Genomic DNA, 25020 nt, shown 5'->3' on the forward strand with positions numbered 1-25020 from the left:
CTCTGCCCTGAACCCCCACGTCAACCACCAGTCCCCTTGGGATGTAGAGGGAGCGGGCAGGACATAGGACACGTAAGTTTTGACAAGGTAGGGAGAAACTCCGCTGTCTAGCTAGAAAGGGCACCTTGGAAGGTGTTTGTGTAGGTCAGGGCAGTGGGGAAAGGGTTCAGAAGCATTTCCCTAAGAGGGCTGTGAATGTCCCAGCTCAGAAGGGCCTTGAGGACCATCAAGGGAAGTTCTTGCCTAATGTCTTCTCAGTCAGCAAGTGGCAGGGCCAGAGCCTGCCCTGGGTCTCGTGCCTCCCAGACCCTACTCCTGGCCTGAGTGTTTTCTTCACCACCCCCAGGATTCCCCCAAGGACACCGGGACTGTATGGGTATGCCCAAGAGCAGGAGGAAGGCAGGGAGACCAGAGGGGTATGGGGTAGCGGGCAGACAGACTCAGCTGGTGACTGGAACCAACCGTGTCAGTGAGCAGCAGGATTTGAAGGTCAGGACTAAGGAGGGATGGGTGGGATGGCCAGACCAATTTGGAGACATACTTCGGGAAACACCAAGCTAAGATGTAGCATATGTAAACTGAGCAGATGATAGGTCCTATATTGAAGTGTATGGTGTATTTGATTGAGGGTCGGTTCTGGATTTAAAGGTAGAGTCGACTTTTAAACAAGAGTAGATGAGGTCTGTGGGGAAAGGAAGCCACTGTAGTTAACCAACAGTAAGCACTGTGGGTAAGGGTAAGGTAGGAGTATTTGCATAAGGGTAGAAGCTGTTTCAACTCAGTGTTAAGTACTATATTGAACTAGGATGTGTCCTATTTTTTTTTTTTAAGATTTTATTTATTTGACAGAGAGAGACAGGCAGCGAAAGAGGGAACACAAGCAGGGGGAGTGGGAGAGGGAGAAGCAGGCTTCCAGCAAAGGAGCCTGATGTGGGGCTCGATCCCAGAACGCCGGGATCACGCCCTGAGCCAAAGGCAGACGCTTAATGACTGTGCTACCCAGGCGCCCCGAATATGTCCTATTTTTAAACCATGTACTAAATAAGGCACTGCACTGAACTAGCATTCAAAGGCAGGCACTGTCTTCAACTCAACACTGAGGACACGAGGGTAGGAACTGCATTTAGCCAAAGGAGGGCACTGTATTCTCCTATCAGTAAGAATACCGCTTTCTAGGGGCTTCCTCCTTAGCAGACTGGTCTCCATCTGCTCCCGACAACCCTACGACCTACAGTGGATGTGTCCCCATGGGAAGTTCACTCAGTCTCCAATGGTGGCTGCAGCTAATCTGCCCCCAAAGGCTGGGACCCCAATTTGCCACGCTCCCCAGGACAGCATGCCGGGGAGAGGGGAAGAAGAGAAGCACCAGGAACAGGCTTGTATGACTGTTTTTATTCGAACCACCAGATCTGCCCCAACGAAGAGCTCCCCAGACCCTGCTGCACCTTACAGGAAAGGGCTCAGAGTCAGGGAGGAGGGACCTGTTGCTCTTGTCCCTGCAGAGGGAGGTCAAGATGGAACCTGGGATTCTTGGTGACCATTCAGACTACTCCCACTGCCTGTCCCTGCGGGGAACTGAGGATGGGCCGCCCTGTCCCAGGTTGGGGTTGGGATCTCGAAGTTGCCCCCTGAACAATACTCCACTGAGGGTGGGGGGCCTGGCCCTGGACACCTCATGTCTCTGGGCGAGAATGTCACGGTCCCTCATCCATCAGGCCTGCTGCCACTCTCCACCCCACCAGGGGGGTAGGACACGTGTGCTCCCTCACCATCATGGGGACCCAGAAGGGGGTTCTCTGCATGACGCTGCTTCCCTTGGCCTCAGGCCAGCAGGCGGCTGTACTCTGCCAGCGCAGAGGACTTTTTCACACCATCCCAGATCCGGGCAGCGTAGTGGAACCTGCGGGAGGAGGTCGGTAGTCAGTTGCCCTGGCCGCGGTCCACCAGCCTTGCACTGACCCTGGCCAGGTGGGAAAACAGGTCCTGCGTACGACCCGTACAACCCGAGACATCGGGACGCAGGTAAGATGGTCCGGACACAGGGAAGACGGCAATGCTGATGGGAATGGCCCGGGTTCTCAGACCTCAGCCAGGGTGAGCCAAGCTGAAGGTGCCTGGTCTGGAACCTAGGCCTCAAGCCCCAGCTCCGAGTCTAAACTTCTTCCCACTCCACTCAGTGTTGGCCTTTGTCGGTTGGGGTTCTATCTCTCTCTCCAGAGTCTTATAATGACCAGTCTAACAGCGCGTGACCCTCGCCTCCCTGGGCTCTGCCGTAGACAGTGAGAGGAACAGCGCTCCTGGCCCCCTTGCCCTGCACCCCCTGAATGGCTATGCTGCTGTGTGTGCTCCGCTTCTGACCACAGCTAACTGCAGACCCAGGGGAGCCATGCCAGAGGCTGCACTGTGTCTCCTGGAAATGAGATGATGCGACCTGGATCTGGCAGACCTGCTGTGGACTCCGGACACAGACAGTCATGTGAAGCTGGGGCTGGGGAGGCTCAGGGCTTGAGTCGGCAGAGGAGGGAAGGTGGAGGGGGACAGTGAGATGTGCCATCCAGTGAGAGCTGGAGAACACAGCTGCTGTGGGGACGTTCCAGTGTCCCCTCCTGAGAGGCCACACTTTCTGCCCTCAGGGCTCAGAATAAACACTCCTCAAGCTTGACTGGGCTCACTGTTCCTACTCCTCACTATCACATGACACCTGGTCACAGGTGTGTGATGGTGCTATGTGACATTTCCTTCCTCTGAGCCTAGACTTCCCCACCAGTAAAACTGGCAAGAAGACTTCAACCCTAACTGGCTACTCAGGGGGACTCAAGATCACATGAAACAGCCTGCTGCCCGGCATGGGAGCGATCATCGACGTTTCAGAGGAGGAAACTGGGATGTGGAGAGATCACTGAGACCTTCCTCTGGCTCACGCTGACCCCTCTGCCAAGAGCTCTTACCAGTTCTTCTCAGTGAGGATTGTGTGTGACAGCTGCGGCCGGGCCATGGACATCACTTGGCTCCGGAGCTTGCTCACCAAGGACTGGAAACTGGGGTGGCCCCGGTACCCAGGGAGCAGGGAGAAGAGGGGGCTGGAACCGGGTCCTGGAACGTTGAGGTGGGGAGGATAAGGGGGACGGCCTGCCAAGAGAGGGCCTTTCCTTTTTTCCGGTCACCCAGCATCCTGGGCTGGAATATCAGTTGTACCGCCCTGTTCAGACCCAGCCCAGTTCTTCCTGTACTTCCACAACTTGGAAACACGCTCCTAAGAAAAGGTACAAATACCTTAGGGACAAGCTGGAGTCTCCCCTCAGACCACCGTGGGTCCCTACCACCCCAGACCAGGGCATCCTGTGTCTCCCTCCAGACCAAGGAAGAACTGATATCCCTATGGACCAGACTCCCTTGAGGAGGAACCATACCTGCTCTTGGTGGGTTCTCACTCTCTGCTTCACTGTCCATGAAGGGCACCAGGAACAAGTTGACCTCAGAGTCCAGGAAGTCAGGTGGGAGCCCAGGGAAGACATTGCACTGTAACATGGACAGAGTACCTGGAGGAGAAAACCCATCAGCCTGCAGGTACTATGCTGAAGGGCAGGGGACGTACATGCACAATCGTCAAGCTAGGGTCAGGAGGCCAGTCCGGACGTCTGGGCCAAGGGACCGGGTCAGGAATCAAGAGGCCGCTGGTCAGCCTGGGGGGGCGGTTCAGGGACCCTCACCCTTGTAACGCAAGTGGGAATGAGCCATGAGCTGATCAATCATCAGGTGCATCTGTCTTAGCTTTCGAGGACAGAAGTCTTCTCGGCGAGCTTTGTTCTGCAGGAAGACTGAGGGGTGGGAAGAGAGATGCAGTCCTGTGAGGCCGCTGGGGCTTGGCTGTGTGGACTTCCCCTCTCGTGCCAAAGATCTGCCGTTACCCCTGGGTTCAGAGCACTCGCAAACAGTTATGTGACAGGCCCTGTGTTGGGTGATGCTGGGGACCCAGATGTGAGTCAGATGTGGTTTCTGCCCCCAAGGAGTCCCCAGTTTGATGGAAAAGACAGAAGAGGAAGATAGGCACAGGATTAGGAGCAAGACAGGAAGGTACCAGGGGCTTGGTGAGACAGAGGAAGTAGGGAAGTCCCCACCTGAGGTGGCATACATGAAATTGATCTTTGTAGAAGACCGGTGCGTGGATAGGCACAGCAGAGCAAGGACACAGCAGCAAAGGATCAGCCTGTGTGCGGCTGAGGGAGGGTGGGCAGGCGACCTGGGGCCACTCAGGTTACTGCAACACTCCCTCCCTGAGCCTGTGCTGGAGATGCCAGGGTCAGAGAGATGGGCAGATGTGGGTCCCGTTCACAAAAGGCTGTCATTCTGATCAAGGAGCCAGACCCAGGCTCGGGGTTTGTGCCCTTGGTGGCCAGGTGGGACCCTTAAGGAAGGAGCAGCCACTCTACTCATTCTTCCTCCCAGCTCCCCGCTTCCCCAGTGCTCCTGATTTTTACCCCCCATTCCTCCTCTGCCCACCCCTCCAGCCCCCAGAATGTCTCTCACCCAGGTGGGGGTAGTACTCAGTGCCTTCATCGGAGCCTGAGGAGCTGCTGGACTCATGGCTGGGGGACGGGGTGGAGGGCTTCACCATCTCTGCTGTCTGGAGGAACCTGGGGTTTGGGGTGAGAGGTTGGTGCACTCGCACCCCCATCCCACAGCCTAGGGACAGGGCTCCCTTTGGGGATCTGATAAAAACTACAACCACACTCAGATAAAGGCTGCATCCACACCCTATTTCTCACACAATTTTAGGGAATTCAGAGACCACTCTCTCAGACACCAATCCGTGGACCCATGCCAGATGTACGCATTTTCAAATGAGCTTATGCTATTAAAAAAAAACTTCTACAAAAAAACCCCAACAAAAAATACTTCCATTTTTTGAAGCATTTCTAAGACCACAGCAAAACTGAGTGAAGTACAGGTACTTCCATAGACACCCAGCCCCCACCCCCACATAGCCTCCCCCACTATCGACATTCTGATGGGCCTCGACACATTATCATCACCCGAAGTCCATGGTTTACATTAGGGCTCCCTCTTGGAGTTGTAGATCTATGAGTTTCGACAAAAATGTCATGTAACCACCACACAGTATTATAATGAATGGTTTCGCTGCCCTAAAAATCCTCTGTGCGCCACCTATTCACCCCTCCCTCCCCTCCCAACCCCTGATCTTTTCACTTGGCTCCACAGTTTCGCCTTTTCCAGAATGTCATCTGGTTGGAATCATACAGTAGCCCCTCCAAATTGGCTTCTTTCCCTTAGTAATAGGCACTGACGAATATGTACTGTCTCCATGTCTTTTCATGGTTTGCTGTAACATTCCATTGTCTGGACGAACCACGGTTTGTTAATTTACCTACTGAAAGACACCTTGATTGCTTCCTAGTTTTGACAATTATGAATAAAGCTGCTTTAGTTATTTGAGAGAGAGAACACGCGTGTGAGCATGCAGAAATGGGGAGGGGGGAGAGAGAATTGTAAGCAGACTCCACGCTCAGCACAGAGCCCAATGCAGGGCTCGATCCCACGACCCTGAGACCATGACCCGAGCCAAAATCAAGAGTCGGACGCTCAACCGACTGAGCCACCCAGGAGCCCCGTGAATAAAGCTGCTTTATAAACATCCACGTGCAGGTTTCTGTGTGGACCTAAATGTCGATTGATGCTATTTTAAAATAATTATTTTCCAAATATGTAAATAAAATAAACCCGCTATCTGACGTAGGGGATAACAGGACCGAATAAAAAGCTATGGATATTCTCTTCACACAGACACACGTACAAGTACGTCATCCAGTTTCAAGGGGCTCGCCTGCTAAGAAGCCCACCGCTAGGCCCCAATCAGAATGCACTCTCCACAGGGCAGTCTGTTTTGTTCATATCTGTGTCCTCAGTGCCCAGAACAGTGAATGGCAGCCATAAACATTCAGTACATTTGTCATGTGAATGAATTCAAATACACAATGGTGGGGGGGGGGGGGTTCAGAAATAAGACACTCAGATCTGGTCACAATGGCTGGCTCTCCCAGAAAGTCATTTTTACTGTTGGCCAGACCCACAGTTCACCCCCACCCCCAGGGTTACTAAAATAAATGTTAAGCTTCCATTCATCAGTTGCTTACCAGGTACTATGCTATGCTGAATACTTTGAATTCTTTAACTCATTTAATCTGTGTAAAACAATCTGCCTGTGAGGAGCTAAGGAGAAAGAAGCCACTTACCTAATAAGAGCTGGGGTTCAAACCCAGGGCGGGCTGCCTCACTTTGGAGACATCAGCTTCCCTTGCCTCAGCTCTCCCCTGCCCATGAGCTCCTGTTCCTTCCTTCTGTCTGGGCCCTGTGCCCCAGGCGGCTGGCCTCCACACAGCTACGCCCTGGGGCCTGAGGCCAAGAGGAATCCTTGTGCCTCAGGTTCTAAGCCAGTTCTCTTGGGGCGAGGGGGCATTTCTAGAACCTCCAGCTGCTTCAGGCAGGACTCCTGCCAGATCCCGACTCCCTCCCTTTCCCTGCCTGCCAGGGTACCAGTGGAATGGTACACACGCCTGGGGGAGATGGTCAAGATGGGCAAGCCAGATCCTGATGATGCTATTCACTCAACCTGTATTATCTACCCTGTGCCCAGCACTGTGTGAGGCCTGGAGCTCCTGGGGCTTACATTCTAATGCAGGAGACAGACCACAGAGAGATCTGCAATGTCCCATCAGGGAGCGACACATGCAAATGAAGGAAAACACAGCAGGGTAAGAAGCGCGGGAGGAAGGGGGGTTGTAGTGGGAAGGGCTGAAGTGGTCCAAAGGATGTGACAGCCTGAGGTTCGCAGGGAGAGTATTTCCGGCTGAGGGATGGAGTGCAGAGGTCCTAAGCTACATGACGGATACCATGAGGTCACCAGGGCTTTAATGGAAGGAGTGAGGGAAAGCGGTGAGAGAAGGTCAGTGAGGTGACTGGGGCTGTACGGTGTAGGACCTTGTAGGCCATGCTTGGGAAGGACTTTGGATTTTATTCTGAGTGATGTTCAAAGTCAGTGGAGAGTTGTAAGCGTGTGTATGTATGCTGGGTGGTGGTGACCCACTCCAACTCACATTTTAAAGGGGTCCCTGTGGCTGCTATGTGGAATGTGAGACCTGGCCAAGCGGCTGAGTCTCTGGTCCCCATCTCTTGCCTGGCTCCCCCTCCCCACCTGCTCCTCACCTGTATAAACTGAGGTCTGTGAACCAGTCCTGGACAACGATCACCACATGGCAGACCGTGAAGAGGAAAGCAGCAATCTGGAGTGACTGAGAGTGGGCAGGAAGGGACGACAGAGTTGAAGGGCCCCTCTGCCCAAACTGGGGTCCCTGTTCCCAGGAATTAGCTGAGGGGGCAGCAGGGCAAGGGTCTCAGAGCCTTTAAGCACCTACTGCGTGCCCAGACTATGCTGGCATTTGCTTTATGGCTATCCCTAAGGTAGGCAAGGTAGGAATGATCACCCCAACTTACACGGGCAGATAACGAGGCTTGAAGGGGGAGGGGGCAGGAAATGACTTTTCTGAGGAGCACAGCCAGAAGTTAAGCCAGACAGGACTCTCAATGCTATTCTTCCCTATAGTTCTTGGGGCACCCGGGGCTCTTCATGAAGCAGAAACTAGGTCAACCCATATCCGACTCCCCATCACAAATCTTGAGGGGAAGGGTGAGACCTCTCCCCCAGGGCTGGCTCGGCCCCCTCACCTGCATCTCAACATAGGTGTGGGGCAGGTTGTACTCTGGAGGCAGCTTGCGGTCATTGTTGATAAGGTGGTCCAAGATGGAGGGGCTCAGGATGGGCTGCAGCAAGGAAGAGAAGGTGTCAGGAAAGGGGCCGGTGGTCAGGACCCTAAGGGTCACAGTCATCTAAGTTCCACACACTGAAGGCAAATACCCCGCCTCTCTCAGGACAAAATGAGGTCAGAAACATGGGTAAGTGCTAGTCAGCCAGAGGAGGTGACAAAGAATGTTTCAAAGCAAATACGCTTCCCCCAGCTCTTTTACAAATCATCACTGCTCTCAAGTGCCTCATGCTCAAGAGAACTCTCCTAGTGCTAATAAATGTAATATTGACTTGAGTGAGTCACGGCCCTTCAAGAGCCTTTTCTTCTCTTAGTTGTCTCAAATGCTTTCAAAACTTCACTAAGATAATTACTTTGGTCAAAAAACAATGATTAGTGTGAAAATTGGTGAGGATTTTAAAACTGCATCAGTGGGCGTAAAAGAATCAGTGGTGAGCTCATCACCTTTCCTCAAAGGAACATTCCATTTAAAAACTGCAGGAGTTCAATCAGCTTGGCAGTCTTCTCGACTGCTTACTGCAATGAATGGAATTCTTAGGTAAGAGGCTTTCCCAACTGCTCGCTTTCTAAAATTCCCAACGCTGCACGCTCTGTTCTGTCTTAACTCCCGTTTTGCTCCACGCGGGTCTCGGACCCAGCTCACAGCAGTTCAGCTGTTCTCCAGGTCCCGGTGGGCCCTGCACAGGAACTGGCTCACAGATCTCACGCCACCTTTGTAGGTTTTCCACTCTGTGTCATCAATGCCTACGGTGACGAGAACTTTGTTCCATCAACATGCAGTGAGCACCAACTATGGGCCAGACCCTGACCAACAGAGCTGCTCCCGAAGAGCTCCAGGCCGATGGGGAGTGGGGACAGCACCCTTGAAGCAGGCCGTGATAAAGCAGTGCTGCGGCGGAAGGTGCACACGGCACTGGTGGGTGCTCAGAGGAGGGGAAGGCTTCTGGGAGGAGGCAACACCCCAGCAGAGTCTTCTGGGAGAAAGCATTAGCCAAGCAAAAAGGCAAGGGGAGAGAGGGTGTTCTCATGTACTTCATGTCTGGCGCTGTCATTAGGACTTTACTTGTATTCACTCACTGAAGCCTCACAAAACCCTACAAGGTAGGCAATAATATTCTTCCCACTTCAGAAAACTGAAGAATAGGCAGTTTCAGATAAAGGGAAGAGGATGAGGACACCCCGGCAGGGAGAGAGATCATGGCGATGCCTTGTGGTGTGTGCGGTGGAGCCGGAGACTACACCAGAGAGGGGACGCTAGAGTCTGAAGGAGGCAAGCCCCACAAGCCTTGAACACCATGCTAAGGAATGGGGACTCTGCCTGAGGGCAAGGGAGAAGATGAGGAAAACTGCCAGACACATGACAGGTCAGTTCTAACGACAGTGATGGGCCTGAATGCTAACTGCGTGCCAGCTCCTATGGCAAGCACTCTGCCTGGACTGTTCTGCCTGGACTGAATCCCTGCAATGAACCTGTGAGGCTGAGAACAATTATCATCCCCATTTATAGACAAAGAAACTGAGGTCTGGACAGGGGGTGTGCACAAAAACTTGCCTCAAGTCACCCAACTGGTAAGAATTAAAGGCAGAATCTGGACATACACAGACTGACTCCAGGGCCCACACATTTAACCACTCGCTAGAAGATTCTTTAGGCTACTATGTACAGGATGGATGGGAGGGGAGGGAGGCAAAATTGAATGGGCCAAGAAAAGACACAACTTGGCTGAAACCATGTGGAATCCAAGCAGGATTCTAGCTTAAAAACATTCAGGGACAGAGCTGAATGCGGCATGTAGCAGAATGGGGCATGTGGAGGTTGGCACCTGTGTGTCCAGGAAAACAATCCGCTCTTGGGTAATAAAGAAGTCAATGCCACTGGTCTGGTTGCCCCCTCGTTCCTTCATTTCGGCACTCTGGGCCCGGAAAACATATGCCCTGTGGAGAGGAGCAGGTGGGGTGCATTAGACATCTCGTTCTCAGCCTTTGACACCTCCGGAGTATGACCCTGTGAAAGGAGCACGTGAGGCATGGTTCCCTGCCTGCCCACAAAGTCTTCCATCAGTGGCCCCTGCTGTCTGGGGGCCTACACTTTATTCCACATGACTTTACCCTTACTCCTAAGTAGAGGTGTCAACTCATTTAATGAAGTCAGTAGACTGAGGTGGTCAAGAGTAGGGCCTTTGCTAGACTGCTGGGCTTCAAATCCCAGGTCTGCCTCTTCCTGGCTGTGTGGCTTTGGGCAAGTCCTTAGTCTCTTTCTCCTCTGTTTTTCCTCATCTATAAATGGGGATAACAATAGTCTCAAAACTCTTGGGGTTACTATGAGGCTATTATATGTAAAGCCTTTAGGAACGTGCCTGATCCGCACTGATGCATAACTGCTAGCTATTAATTACCAAGCGAACTTGCCAGAGGCCAGGCACTGGAGATACAGCACTGAGTACTCCCCACCTCCAGAGCGAGAGGCTGTCTGGCTGTAGAACTTGGTTCCCAGTTCTTCCCCTGTGAGGAGAGTCTCCCTCAATTCTACCTGTGCTGGATGGGGAGAAGACAGCAAAGCAGGCAGAGCTGAGCCTTGCCCTAAACCAACTGAGCTCAACTTGGTCCCATTCTGTGGCTCTGAAAAAGAGATTTCCTTTTTCAATCTGTAAAAAAAAATCTGTAGAACCTAGCTCTCAAAAAAGGTAATCCCCACCTCCCTGAGACGCTTATTCTGCTGTCTGACACACAGCAAGCTCCCCCTGCTTAACAAACACTGTACAGAAGCCCTCCTATGTACCAGATACCAGGATGTGGCAGTGAATAAGGACAGTCTCTGCTTCCATGGGGCTTCTTCTTTTTTTTAAAGATTTTATTTATTTGAGAAAGCACGCATGAGAGAGAGCATGAACCAGAAGGAGGGGCAGAGGGAGAGGAAGAAGCAGACTCCCCACTGAGCAGGGAGCCTGATGTGGGGCTCAATCCCAGGACCCTGGGATCATGACCCAAGCCAAAGGCAGATGCTTAACCAACTGAACCACCCAGGTGCCCCGCTTCCATGGGGCTTCTGGTCTACCTTACAAACCAAGAGAAATCAGTAACTTCAAGTGGCAGGAAGAAGAGGTGTGTAGCACTCTGAGTGGGGATAACTCAGTTGGCAGAGCTGGGAAGGGATGCCATAAAAGAGGCGAATGACCACACTGAGAATGAGAGAAGAGTATATTAAGCAACTTTAATTAAGTTAAAGGGGAGGTGCAGGGGGGATGGAGGATGGAAGCAAAGATTGTCCAAGGCAGAAGGCAGGTGGTGTATATGAGGAATCAAAGACCGATGTGGTGAGAGCAGAGAACAAGTGGGCCTGGGAGCAAGAAGAGGGTACGCAGGCCTTTGTGGGACATGGTAAGGAGCTGGGGCTTTGGCTAATGAGACTGGAGAAGCCCTGAACACATTTAAGTAGAGGAGTGGACTGGATGTGGGTTTTGAAAAGCTCCCCCTTGTGTTATGCCGTGAGGGCTGTAGGGTGGAAAGAGTGGATGACAACTTACACGCCCAACACCTCAGGCCTCCCTTATCCTTTTTTTTTTTTTTTAAAGATTTTTTATTTATTTGAGAGAGAGAGAATGTGCGCATGTGTGCACAAGTTGGGGGACGGGCAGAGGGAGAAGCAGACTCCCGCTCAGCTGGGAGCCAGACATGAGGCTCAATCCCGGGACCCTGAGATCACGACCAGAGCTGAAGGCAGACGCTTAACCAACTAAGCCACTCAGGCGCCCCTCCCTTAAGCTCTCTAACCTGATCGCCTATGACTTCCCGTCTTGCTCACTCTGCTCCAGCTCCATGGCCTCCACACTGTGCTGCACACACACCAGGCAAGCTCTTGCCTCAGAGGCCAGCTTTCACCATTCCCTGACTAGAAAGCTCTTCCTCCTCCAAGTCTGCTTTCTCTCAATGTCCCCCTTAGTGAGGCCTCCCCTGACCACTCGATTTAGAAGTGTAATCTAGCACCCATACTGCTTCCCTATAATCCCTTCCTGTGTGGTTATCATCTTCTAACAGGTCAAATAACTTATTTACTTTGGCCGCCAGCGACAAAGATTTTGCTAGTTTTGTTTGCTGTTATATCAAAAAGACCAGCTAGGCCAGTAGGATTCTCTCTAGCTGAGGAGTCTGAACTCAGAGCTGGGGGGAAATTTCACTAGTTGGGGGAAGCTGAGATGGAAGGAATGCTTCTGAGAGAAGCTGGAGCTGCTCCCAAGGGGAGCCAAGGTGAGCTTAAGTTACAAGTGAGTAAGTTACAAGTTACAGGAGAAGAAACGGCGTGGACCTGGGAGGTAGGGCAACCCCATGGCTCTGGTTCTAGCGGATGTATTTTCTCACAGCAGTGGTTCTTAACCTGTGCTGGGTCTCTATAAGATCTGGTGGAAACTACAGACCCTCTCCCTAGAAAAAAAGCCTGAGTGCAGATATGTGTAAAATTCTGCATTTACTCTTAGGAGGTTCATGGACCCCCTGATGCCCATCCATGGAATGCAAGGTAGTATCACCTGTTTTATAAACAAAACAAAACCAAACCCTATATTTTTTAGACAATCCCAAGTGGCTACTACCCTTTTTTCTTCCCCAGTTTGAGTCTTCCTTCATCGGACTGTGTATATCCCCCCCTCCCTGGTACCTGCCTTTTCCTCTTCCCTTCCCTGCCCTCAGTTTTGGTCCCTAGTTCTTTTTTTTTTTTTTAAGATTTTATTTTTTATTTATTTGAAGAGATAGAGACAGCCAGCGAGAGAGGGAACACAAGCAGGGGGAGTGGGAGAGGAAGAAGCAGGCTCGTAGCGGAGGAGCCTGATGTGGGGCTCGATCCCATAACGCCGGGATCACGCCCTGAGCTGAAGGCAGATGCTTAATGACTGCGCCACCCAGGCGCCCCGGTCCCTAGTTCTTAAGCTCCCTCTTCCCCCAAATCCTCTCCTGTGACTTCATACTTTACTTCATAATGATCTCCATCCTTCCTCAAAAATGCAAGACTGAAGCTGGTCTAGAACCCATGCCCTCCATCCGGGTCTCTTTCCCTGTTCTATTTACCAGGCCTTATCAACCAACATCCTGCGAGAATTTGCTCTGTGTAAGGTTCTTGTTAACGTTTGCCTTCCTGATCTTATCCTTCAAAAGCCCACTTTAAAATGAAGTGAGATACTGGGAAGTGACGTGACCTGCGCAAGGTCAACTAGCTGGTGAGTGGCAGGGCTGAGACTGAGGTCAGCCTAAATTCAAAGCTGGGGCAAGGCAGGAAGGGAGGGAGGGAGAAACAGGATTGGTTACCTTGGAGTCACACAAAGATTTAATCCAGCTCCTAATTATCCTCATCTGACAAAGGCACTGAGGCCACAGGAGGTGAAACATTTTCCCAAAGTCCTTTGGTGACACCACTTGTCACACCCAGGTGCACCCTTTCCTGTCCCAGGTCTCCCCTCCCCTCCCTCCTGGCCTTCCACATCCCTTACCTCTGGTCCTCCTCAGGAGTGTTGGCTGACAACAATGACATGACCATGGACTTGCCTGTCCCCTGGAGGCCTAGGACACCAACCACCAACACGTCAGTCTGATCCAACAGGTACTGTGGGAAGATGAAGGAATGTGACCCTCATAAATGTGTCAGTTGCTGGAGTGGGAGTGAGACTGGGGTGGGGTGGGGCAGAAGCAGAGACTTTCATGGCTGGCCTGCCTGCCCCATCAGATAAGAGGCAAAACTTCGATGGCTTCAATCCCCTGAGTTGGGCAAAGGGGCTGTGTATGAATGTGGTGGCACAAGGAATAACTGCTGTGAGAGCTCCCAAGTACAGAAGAGCCGGGCATGGTCAAGCAGCAAACAGGAAATCAGTGCGGCTGGAACACGGTGGGAAAAAGGGGAACCTGACTTTGCTGAAGATAACGGGAAAGGCACAGGAATGAAGGACAGGTGGGTGAAGACAGGACTTGTAACTGAGGGCTACTGGAGCAGACTCCTGGAGGGCTTTTGGCTTCTGGCAGGTTGGGAGAACATACGGAAGCATGAAAAAGGGAAGAGAGTGCGGGACGGGAAGGTCAGTCTGTCCCGGCTCCTGTCTGTTGGATAAGAGTCCTGGAGAATCCTGAGACCTTCACCTCTGGCCCACTAGTTAGTTATCTGATGCCTTCCACCACCAGGGGGTGTGAGAGACACTCCTCAAGAAAAACCGAGAAGTCCTCAACTGGCTTAGAATCACCTGGAGTTTAAAAAAAAAAAAAAAGGCAGCAGCAGCAGCAGCAGCAGCAGCAGCAGCAGCTAATCTTGGGCCTAACCCTAGACACATTAAAGCAGAATACCTAGGGCTAGCCCTGTTCAATAAGGCAGATGCTGTCCACATGTGGCCATTTAAACTTAAGTTAATTAAGACTAAATGAAGCTAAAAATTCAGCTCCTTAGAGATACTAGCCACATGTGGGGATATGTGGGTAAGTGCCCATGAGCCACAGATAAAGACAGTGGCTACCACACTAGATGGTGCAAATACACCCCCAACACTGCAGAGCGTCCTACTTGAAGAGCAGGCCCGGACACTGGCTTTTGTTTTTGTTTTAAAGCCCCCCAGTTGATATCAGTAAGACAGTGGACACAGGCAGCAGGCCAGGAAAAGATGGGCCTGGCATGTTTTAATGAGTCCAAGCTGTTGAAGAAGGAAAAAGGACACATCTGGGAGAATTTGGGCAGGGATGGGATGGGACGGGTCTAGGGGCGAAAAGCAGCAGAAGAGGAGAAATGAAGCCTGGGAGACTGGAGGGGGGTAGGGCAGGAACGTGAGGTCTGAACCAGAGCAGAGGCCACTGCGATGGATGGGAAACCTCTGGGGAGTAAGATTCAAACCAGTTAACACTGGTACAGCACGGGTTTCACCCAATTAGGAAGGGAACTGGCGCAGGGTCCAGGAGGCTGCCCTGCTGTGGGATGGCATCTCGGTGGTAGGTGGAGTCCCTCCTTGCCGACCAACAGCAAACTATTTCAGTATTTTAACAACCAGCACAGCTGATCTAGTGGAAGCCACCGCCATTCAGCCCTGGCTAGGTGAGGACTTTGATTCCTTCTCTCTCATCGTCGCAGCTACCTGAAAGCTATCCAGTCTGGTATTGCCAGCCAAGAGGATGGCAGTGGGGAGGTGGGGTGGACGTGGTGAGATGTGGGACCTGGGGGAGCTCAAGCACCGAGACACAACCTCCCCACTCAGTACCTCAATGGCGCTATCACACCAATTCATCTGGTCGTCTACCAACTTGATGCTGTGCTTCATGCGTTCTGGGGGCAGCAGTTTGGCCTGGCCCACGACCGCTGGAGATGAGGAAAGCAGGAGACAGGATGCAGTGAGGCTCCATGCGAGGGGGTCCAGCCCCCAACCAGATCCTGCCCGGCCCCAACTCACGGTCCATGGCTGCCGGGGCGGCAGTGCCCATGCCTCGGTTCTGGATCTGGTACACAGGCTGTGTGGGCCTCTGCCCCTCCTTTTCTCCCTTGGGTGGTGCGGGGGCTGCAGGGGGTGCAGGGGCAGTGCCCTCGGGGGTGGAGGCATTTGCTGCAGCCGCAGGCCCTTTTCCCTCTTCCCGCGGTTTCATGAGGACGATAGGCTTCTCCAAAGGGGCTGGGGCCGGTGGGGCAGCAGGGGCTGCTGGAGGTGGTGGCTGCTTTGACTACGGGAGAGAGAAGGTTCCAGTCAGTGGGAGAGATCCTTGCTCTAACTGCTCCCAGCCTCCCCTTCAGAAGATTCTTCCCTGCTCACCCGCTCTGCTGGAGGTTTTGAGAGGATGATGGGGGTTTTCTGCATGACCGACGAGCTTGTCTCTTCGCTGCCATCCTGTGGTGAGGGAGGGCAGTTACTCAGGAACGGCTCCCCTGGCTCTCCTGGACACTCCCGAAGGCCTTCATGTGCCAGGTACAATTCTAAATGCCTTCATATGTTAACTTTTCAATTGCACCAACAACCCCGGGAGATATATACTATCATCCTCATTTCACAAATGAAGAAACTGAGGTCCAGGGAGGTTAACTGCCTTGCCCAAGGTCACACAGCCAATAAGCAATGGAGTCAGGATTTGAACCCTGGCAGCCTGGCTCCAGAAATGCATTTAGCTGCCTCTGCCAGAAAAGCAGGGAAGCTAGGGCTCTGGAGCTAGCTCTGGGTTCAACCTTGGCCCTGCCTTTTGTTGGCTGTGTGAACTTGGATAAGGAACCAGCCTCACTTCAGCCTGCTGCCTCATTTGGCCAACAGGGACAGAACTTTCTTCACAGGGCTCCCACAAGGCTGAAAGTGGATGAGCTTGTGACCGGTCCACGTGGCAGGTGCTCACTACCTGACAGCTGCTATCCTGCTCGCTCCTCAGCTCCACTCCTGTGCTTGCCAAGCCAGTGGCCTGAGTCCCACACCTTGCCCTCCTCATGCTTCTTTCGACTCAACCCTGATCTGCTTAATAAGAAGGGGGAGAGATCCGAGTTTGAGTCTTGTTCTTTTCTGGTTCCCTGAGGAACCTCAGGAGAGCCATGAGCCTTCACCGGCTCCGTTTCTTCATCATACATTGGGGATACTGGCCTATGGTGAAGAACAAACAAAAGGGCATGGAAGTGCTCTGGAAAGAACAATTGTGACAGAACTACAGGAGAGGCTGTGCACCTTCAGAAGCCCGGGGAGGAAGGGAGGCTACGTGGGACCAAGGCTGCGAGGGCAGAGACAAGATGGTGGGCAGGAGATGTATTCAGGAGGCACAGTGTATGCACAGGTGCCTGACTGGTGTGGGGAGGGGTGTCCAGGATGAGGCCCGATGGGCTGTCATGGATACTGGGAGGAAGGTGCTGAGATCAGCAGGGGACACGGAGGATGTGGAGTCCAATGGCCAGTCAGAAGGCTGCCAGGGCTCCATGGTGAAGTCGGAGACAAAGACAAGAGACTTTGGAGCTGCTTATCCAGGGACTGAAGCTGACAGTATAGGAAGTTGGTAACGTTCCCCAGGATACATGTGGAAGGAGGAGAGACCCTTTGTTCTCACCTGTGCTGCACCCAAGGGAAGGAACAAGCAAGAGCTGAGCTCACTGTGAATAAATTATTCTTCATGTTGGCAGTTTTATGGTTCAGAAACTGGTCCCATTGTTACCGTCTTCCACCCTGCCAAACCTCTCTCAGAGGTGGAGGAAGAACCCGAGCAGGGGGCAGGTTCTGCCAGTGAGTCACCTAAGCACATGAGGGGAGCAGGGCAGGACCAGCGCCCACGCTGAGGCTCCTGATTCCCAGCCCAGGACGCTGTAGCGGACAGAACAGGCTGTGCTTGGGCTCGGCTGGATCTGGGCTTGAGTTCTGGGCCCAAAGCCTGCTGACTCTGTGACTTTGGGTAAGTCCCTTCTCCACTGAGACTCATTTTCTTCATTTGTGAAAATCAAATCTATCCTAGGTTCTACTTCACGGGGTAGCTCTAAGGGTTCAGGAAGACCCCCAAGGATGTTAAAGCACTCTGCACAGTGCCAGCGTGCCCCTCAACAGATAGTAACAGCTGCTATCGTTATGGGTCGCCTGGGTGGCTCAGGGGGTTAAGCAACCGACTCCAGATTTCGGCTCAGGTCATAATCTCGGTGTCATGAGATCAAGCCTTGCATCAGGCTCCATGCTCAGTGCAGATTCTGCTTCTCCCCCCCCCCCCCCGCCGCTTGCATGCGTGCTCTCTCTCTCTCTCAAATAAATAAATAAAATCTTAAAAAAAAAACCCAATAACAGCTGCTGTTGTTATCATACGACTCTTTAAAACATGAGCTTAAACTCTCAGCTCAAACTCCAATGTCAATTTCATTTGGTGAGATCCAAAGTCCTTTCCCAGGCCTCTCAGGTCCAATGTGATCTGGCCTGAGTTACGTCTCCCAATATGATCTTCTATCACCTTCCCTTCTTCTTCAGCCTCTGCAGCCACACTGGCTTCCTGGCTACTCCCTGAATACACCACACATAGGGCTCAGGGCCTTCACACTTGCTGTTCTGTCCGTCCCAGAATGCTCTTCCCTCACATGTTGTCATGGTGTATTTCCTCACCTCTTCAGGGAGGCCCTCTCTGTCCACTTCATCTGACAGCCCCCTTTGTCACTCTCTGCCCTTACGCCACAAGGCCAGTTTTGTTCACAGAGCCCCAGCATCCAGATTAGTGCCTGGCACATGGCAGGTACTTAAAAAACATTTGTGCAACAAGCAGATGTGGATGTTGCCCTTGGGCCCACTCACTCACCCGTCTCTCTCTCTCCCACGGGGCAATGTAGTCCCTCTCTCGACCACCAGGCCCAGAGAGGTTCTGAGGACCGCCAGGGCCAGGCTCCTTCCACCGTCGCCGCCTCTCTATCCCATAGAGCCCAGGCTGACTATGGCCAGACTCAGACATGGTTGCCTACAGAGAGAAAGAGGTTGATTTCAGGGTGAAGAGACGCTCTCCAATCTATCTGGCTCACTGTGGACTGTAAGAAGGCACTTTGTTTCCAGAGAGCTCTGTGGCTGTGGCAGGGACTGCCAACTGGCTCTCAAGATCTATTCTTCCTTCACTTCTTCCAAAAAATATAAAACCCTCAGTTCTGAACAGGGCACACGGCTGTCGAGAACCCACTTCCCAGCATAATTTGCAGGTAGGTGGCCATGTGACTAAGTTCTTTCTGGCCAACAATATGACACCAGAGGTGTGTTTTGTCAGCTTTCAGAAACTTTCCTTCACAGACACTGGCACACGCCTTTTGCCCTCCTCCTGGCTGGAAGGAATGTGGTGTGCAGGCTGGAGCTCAAGCAGCCAAGTTGGGCTGGAAGGAAGGAGAGAAGACACTCTAGAAAAAGATTCAGGGGTCCCCTATTAACCTTACGTTGTCTACTTCAGGATACAGTAAGGAACAAATACACTTCTATCTCTTACTTACAGCCAAAACTATTTCCAACTATTAATCATTTTGCCCCAACATAAGTACAACTCACAGAGGAAGGGTCACATAAAAATGGGACATCTTCTTTCCCAAAGAGCAGCAAAGCATTTCCTTACAAATTAGTAACATGATGCTCAGTCCGACAACTACTGTTTTGATTACTGAATACTAGCACACGCGGGGCACTCAAGGGCCTATTTTCATCTGGCGTCCCATCTGGCGTCAGTCTGTTTACCTTCCATTTCTGATGGTCTGCCATCCCTCATACACCAAGGTCTCACCAGTAGTTAATCTAAGATGTTATAAAATGTATTGCTACCTATATGATCCACTCCCTACCATTTAACTAGCTTTATAGGTCCCTCTAGGGAGTTTCCCCAGCTGTTTACACTTCATTCTAGGGAAGTGTCTGAGTACTTAACAGTCTGTTTGCAGGACTGTAAGGCCATTTACTATATAGCTCAGAGGTCAAGTTGGCAAACTGTAGCCTACAGACCAAATCAGGGCTGCCTTCTGTTTTTGTAAATAAAGTTTTATTGGAACATAGCCACATCCATCAATTTATAAATTGTCTACAGCTGCCTTCTTGATATGGCAGAATTGAGTAGTTGAGACAGAGACAGTATGGCCTGCAGAATCTCAAACAATTTCCCTCTGGCCCTTTGCAGAAGGTTTGCTGACCCTTGCTTAGCTCTTAAGTGCCTGTGAAATCATTCTATGCATCCCCCGCTCCCACCCAAGCAAACAGTGACTAACGGGTCCCTGTGCGAGATTCTTTCTCCAGAACTGCAGTAAGTGTTTACAGGATGTGGGAGGGGAGTAATTTTGCTAGCCAGACAGGGGCTTGTCTAGCTCCTCATTGCTCCAAGTGACCTCTCCGCAGCCACAAATGGAGCTGCAGACTGCCTTCTGAGACAAGAGGGCAAGGCCTGTTTACACATGCTTCTGGAAAACTATCCACTCAGCACTTAAATGACTGTTTACAGTCTCTGAGGGAGATTCCCCTCAGAAATTGGGACTCCTCCCTCCCTTGCCATTAGGTGTTGGTTTACACCATTCTGGAGACAGCCCCCACCCCCCCAACTCCAGCGCCTAAGTGTCTCTTTTCTGTCCTCAACGGGGATTCCGCCCCAGCGCTCAAGCGTCTGTTTACACACCCAGAGGACCCCCTTCCCACGAAGTAAGTGTCCCTTTGCATGTTATTCTGGGAACTTCCACAGTATCTGCATCTACCTGACAGCTCTATAGGGGAGCACCCCAGAATCTGAGTCCACCTACATGCAATCTGGGGACCCCTGGTGTTTCCAGGCTCCTTTGAGGAGTCTCCCAAAACACCTGAAGCCAGTCTGTTTATATTTACAGGACTCCGACGGTGACCTCGCAGACGTGTGGAATCTAACTAGGCCTTCTTTGGGCAGCTTCCTCAGCACCTGCACATCTCTTCACATGATCCTTGTGGGGACTCCCCCAGAACCTAAGTGTCTATTTGCAAACTCCTACTTCCTAACTCCATATTTATGCCCACCCCCAGAACGTAAGAGTTGATTCACACTATTTTTCAAAGGACTCTCTGACACTTGAACACGTGTATTTACAAGTTTGTATATGGGGCACCCCTAGAACTTAGGAGTCTATAGATTCAGAGGGCATCCCCCATAATTGGGCACCTGCTCACAAGCCTCCTATGGGGAAACCCTACAACTTAAGTTTCTTTTTACACAGTACTTGGAGGGCCTCCGGGGCATATAGGTCCTGTCGACCCTCTGCGCTTTCCCAAAACTTAAGTTTCCCTTTACACGCTACCGTTGGGACCCTGGCAATACTTAGGCCCTCCCAGAACCGAAGTTCCTATTTACACATTTTTTTTACCGGTCCCCACCCCACGCCCGCCAACCCGGTATTTTAAGTATTGCTCTTCGCTCCCTACTCAGTTACACACACCCGCCGGGCGTCGGAGCGACCGTTTAACGGTCGAAAAGGGGGCGGGGCCCCCCGAAACGTGCCCCCGCGCCCCGCCCCCTGCCGGCGCGCGAGCCTCGCGCGGGCTTGCGGGCCCCTTACCTAAGGCAGCTGCTGATTGGCTCTTGGGGCGCAGCGCTACGCGCGCTTTCCGTGACGGGGCTGGTGGGGGGAGGTTCCACCACAAGCCACGGGCCTGCTAATGGCGTCTGGGGGACAAGGAGCGTGGGGGAGACCGAGAGAGCAGGTACCGGTCACTCCGGAACCGGTCTAGGCACTCCGGAAGCGCCAAGGCCGAAAGAGGAAGAGGAGGAGGAGGTGGCGCGGGACCGAGCCGAGAGCAGTACCCGCCGGGTGCTGACCTTGCGCATGCGCCGAGGGCTGGGCGCGCGAGGACAGAGCGTCAGCGCGGGGCTGAGCATGCGTTGATGGAGGTGGTTGGCCTCAGCACGCATGCGGATGACGGAGAAGGAGGAGGGAGAACGCTGCGGTTCCGCCTTAGTGCGCGTGCGCGTCTCTGGGGGCTTCTGTGGGAGTATAACCCAGAGGGAGAGAGGGCGGTTACCGAGACAGCGGGTTCGAGTCGCGACTCCTCAGTGGGGTGGGGCGGCATGGACGAATTTCAGGGTCCTGGGCCGAGTAAGTGCTGAGAACACAGATGAATGAATCAGACCTGGCGTGAGCGCTGGGAGACATCCCGCTCTGTGGAGGGAGACAGATCAAATCACTTAGGGAGAGGGCCCAGGTCCGGTTGGACCTTGAAGCACGGCCAAGAGCACTCCAGGCAGAGGGAAAAGTCTAGACTGTTTTGGGTTCAGAGTTTCCCCAGGCTAGGAGGCGAGGCCGCAAAGATGGGCACCTTAGATCCTGAAGAGCCTCGAGGGGCAGGTTCTCTCCTGAAGGCATGGGAGACGGAGACTGGGGGGACCAGGACCACGTATTAAGTCCCTCGGCGGCCGCAATGCAGGAGGAACCCAGGACTAAGGGTCGAAAATCCAAGACGCCTGTGGCGGAGCCCTGTGCTCGCCTGAGGGGACTACCGGGCGGAGAGCGCGGCCCCGGAGAGCGCATGCGCAGCGCCTTGTCTAAGGCAGGCAGGCGGTTACCTTTGGGAAGGAAATCTCCTTGGAGCGGAGGGTGATTCATATACATGTATATCCGCGAATGGGGGGAATTTACCATTTTCCATTGGAAATCTTATTTAAAGTGTTTTTTTATTTCTATTTGAACAGGAAATACATATATATTCTGACAATTCAAGCAGCCAATGGGGTACACAATAAAAGTAAGTCTCCTACTCTGGTTCCCATATTCCGTTCCTAAAGCACCGGCTCCCAGTTTCCTTCTGGAACCACTGTTAGAGCATTGGCGTTAAGAGCTTGAGTTCACATAAATGACACATAAATGTGGGTTCACATAAATGGCAGCCGACCTTAGCCAAGTTCCTTGATCCTCTCTGCCCCCGTTTCTAAAAGAAGTTGGCAGCACCTTGTGATGTTACCGGCGGGGTTAAATGGATGAAAGTTCTCAGAACAGTGCCTGGTGCATAGTAGCACTATGTGTTGCCATGTTTTGTGCGTTACAATGGTAATGATAGTGATTGATTCCGAGCTGCCTTCTCCCCTCCAAGCCTCGAATGTTGACATTTTCTCAGTACCTGTGCCAGGTGGACCTGTCTCCAGGCTGCCACAGGCTGGGTGAAAACACCACTCACACAGACCTAAGTTGAGAGCCCTGTTTATGGATTCTCCAAAGGCTGTGGGTGTTACCCAGAGACACACATGACAATCAGGCCCTCTGTATTATGTCTGTCAGTGTCCCTCTTTAGCATCTTTATCTCCGGTCATTATCAGTTTCTCTTAACTAAATTTATCAATCCTTGCTCACCCTCTATGCCAGTTTCACAATTCTGAGCACCCTCAGTTGGAAACGACTTAAAAAGGAAAAAGAAGGGGACTGACATTGACATTGGGCCCACTGTGTACCAGGCTGTGTTTTATTTACATCACTACAACCTTTTCTCCTCTCCATTTAACAGATGCAGAAAATGAGTCTGAAAGAGGAGGTTCTTAGAGAAGTCCCCTAGCCAGGAAGCAGCGGGGCCTGGATTCACATGCAAGCCTGTCTCACCAAGGAGCGAGCCCACATTTTTTCCCCTGGCGACGGGCAGCCTGCCTAGTGGTGAGTCAGTGGTGCAAACAAACACCCAGAGACCTGCCTTTTCTCATATTAGTGACATTGTTGTGTGGAGGTACCATGCTTTAACCATTTCCCTGTTGATAAACATTTAGACCGTTTCTGAACTTTAGCTCTCCCATTTGCTGCAGTTAATATCCTTGTACATCTGATCACATGTATATGGTAGTATCAGTGATATCTTGTTTGAAGTAGAATTGCTGGGTCCAGGGTACAAGCTTGGGAATGTTGAGAGCCATTGCCAAATGATCTATTCATTTCTTCGTTCACTTCTCTGTTCATTTTATTCATCTATTGAATGAATTATGGAAGTCTGGTCAGCTCCCAAGCGTGGCTGTAGGCTAGAGATCCTACAGTGAATTGCCTGTCCTCTGGCAACAGATATTCTAGTAGAGCAGATGATGTCAGGTAGAAGATACTTGGAAGGAAGAGTCAGGGTAAGGAAGTTTTGAGTGACAGAAGTCAAAGAGTGACAGGTGGTTGGAGAGGGCTCTCTGAGGAGGTGACATTTGACCAAAGGCCTGAAAAAAGATAAGGAAATGAGCCATCTGAAGATGCTGAAAAACAGTCAGTGGAAAGACCCCTGGGAGAAGCAGGAGTGGAGCTGGCTGTTCAAAGATTGTCAAGGTGCCCAGGTGACTAGAGCAGAGCGAGGGGAAGAGAGGAAGCATTGTTTAGGAATGGAGCTATGGAGAGAGGCCAGGTTACATAGGGTCTTGTAGGCCATGGTAAGGGCTTTGGAAGTTACTTCCCAAGTGTAACAGGAAGCCATTGGAGGGCCATGAGCAAGGACCAGCATGTTGGGATGTATGTTTTATAAAAATTTCTGTAGTGAACACCCCGTATTAACGACAGTGGTTGCTTATGGAGATGAGGGTCATAGACCCGTGGATCAGAGTTGTGGGGACAGCTGTTTAAGACTTCTGCATTAATGAGCCATGTGACTGTTTTTGCACAAAAATGTGAAATCAGCACTGTTTACTGTGGGGAGAATGGCCTGCAGCTGGGCAGGCGTGGACACAGGTGATGAGGAAACCCATGTCCCTGCCTGGTTGGGAGATGATGGTGACTCAGGAAGAGGGTTGTGTGAGAGGAAGCATGAATCAGGGATGACTTAAAAGTTATCCTTAAGGTTCTGGGCTTGACCAACTGGATGAAGAGTGATGCTTTTTTATGAAGATGCATTAAGAATCATCTTGATGGGAAATTGACAAGCTTTGAACTTACTCTGAGATACTCACTAGATACCAAGTAACGAGTGACAGTTTTGGGGAGAACCCAGGGTTTGTAGATACACAGTTTTTACTGACTTTATGAAATTTTATTTTATTAAAAAAATTTTTTTTTGCATTATGAAATTTTAAAAGCAAACACAAAGGTAATGTGGTATAAAGAATTCTCACATACCTATCACTCAGTATTGATAGTCACCTACGTTTTACTTCTTTTGCTCTATTTTCCCCTCCCACACGTAAGCACACTTTTTACTTGGAATTTCTTTACTTTTTTAAAAGCAAATCTCACATGTCCTGTCATTTTATTAGCAGCTATACAAGTGTGCTCCATTTGGAGCTTTTAGTCTATAGATGGTACTTAAAGCCCTGGGATTGGCCGAAACCATCCAGGCTGAGTGAGTAGACAGAGCAGAGGCTAGGCCCTGGGGCCTCCCACATCTAGGAATCAGGGGAAGGACCAGCATCCCAGAAGGGGGCTGACAGGGAATAGGAACATCAGCAGAGGGGGTGACCTGGAGCCAAGGGAACAAAGAGTTCCAAAGAGATGGTGATCAGCTGGGGATCAGAGGCCTGGGGAAGTTGTTAGAGGTAGGCGTGGGGTCCACCATGAAGAAAACATGGCTTTTGGGGCAGCTGGGTGGCTCAGTTGGCTAAGTGTCTGCCTTCAACTCAGGTCATGATCCCAGGGTCCTGGCTCCCTACTGGGGCAGGGGGAGTCCGCTTCTCCCTCTCCCTCTGCCCCCCTCCCCTGCTTGTGCTTTCTCTTTCTCGCTCAGTGTCTCTCTCAAATAAGTAAATAAATAAATATTTATAAAAAAAGAAAAAAGTGGCTTTTTCCTTTTTTTAACCCCCCAGTCTAACTGTTAATGGAAACTTCTCA

At 51.6% G+C, this 25020-nt stretch overlaps 1 protein-coding gene and 1 long non-coding RNA gene across 7 annotated transcripts; one reads left to right on the forward strand and one right to left on the reverse strand.

The window, feature by feature from the left end:
* Positions 1-1377: 1377 nt before the first annotated feature.
* SMG9 (SMG9 nonsense mediated mRNA decay factor) lies at positions 1378-21085 on the reverse strand. Of its 5 annotated transcripts, none has more exons than XM_048223955.2 (14): positions 20812-21085; positions 18078-18633; positions 15599-15673; positions 15245-15509; positions 15056-15153; positions 13316-13428; positions 9662-9773; positions 7741-7836; positions 7222-7307; positions 4528-4634; positions 3711-3818; positions 3411-3539; positions 2949-3093; positions 1378-1900 (listed from the first exon to the last, which is right to left on the reverse strand). In XM_048223955.2, the coding sequence occupies exons 2-14, from the start codon at positions 18225-18227 to the stop codon at positions 1822-1824; spliced, it is 1563 nt and encodes a 520-aa protein (XP_048079912.1). In that variant the 5' UTR covers positions 18228-18633; positions 20812-21085; the 3' UTR covers positions 1378-1821. The 5 variants fall into 5 exon arrangements, with proteins under 5 accessions (XP_048079912.1, XP_026337930.1, XP_026337929.1 ...); XM_026482145.4 differs by having other exon boundaries at positions 2949-3129; positions 20812-21068; XM_026482144.4 differs by having other exon boundaries at positions 18078-18233; positions 20812-21065.
* LOC113243487 (uncharacterized) lies at positions 21058-24966 on the forward strand. 2 transcript variants are annotated; one of them, XR_003312140.4, is made up of 3 exons: positions 21058-21348; positions 21942-21994; positions 22748-24966. It is a non-coding gene; the product is annotated as an uncharacterized LOC113243487 (long non-coding RNA). The 2 variants fall into 2 exon arrangements; XR_008960152.1 differs by having other exon boundaries at positions 21058-21994.
* The last annotated feature ends 54 nt before the right edge of the window (positions 24967-25020 follow it).

Source organism: Ursus arctos, unplaced genomic scaffold, assembly GCF_023065955.2.
Source record: "Ursus arctos isolate Adak ecotype North America unplaced genomic scaffold, UrsArc2.0 scaffold_19, whole genome shotgun sequence".
Lineage (NCBI taxonomy): Eukaryota > Metazoa > Chordata > Mammalia > Carnivora > Ursidae > Ursus > Ursus arctos.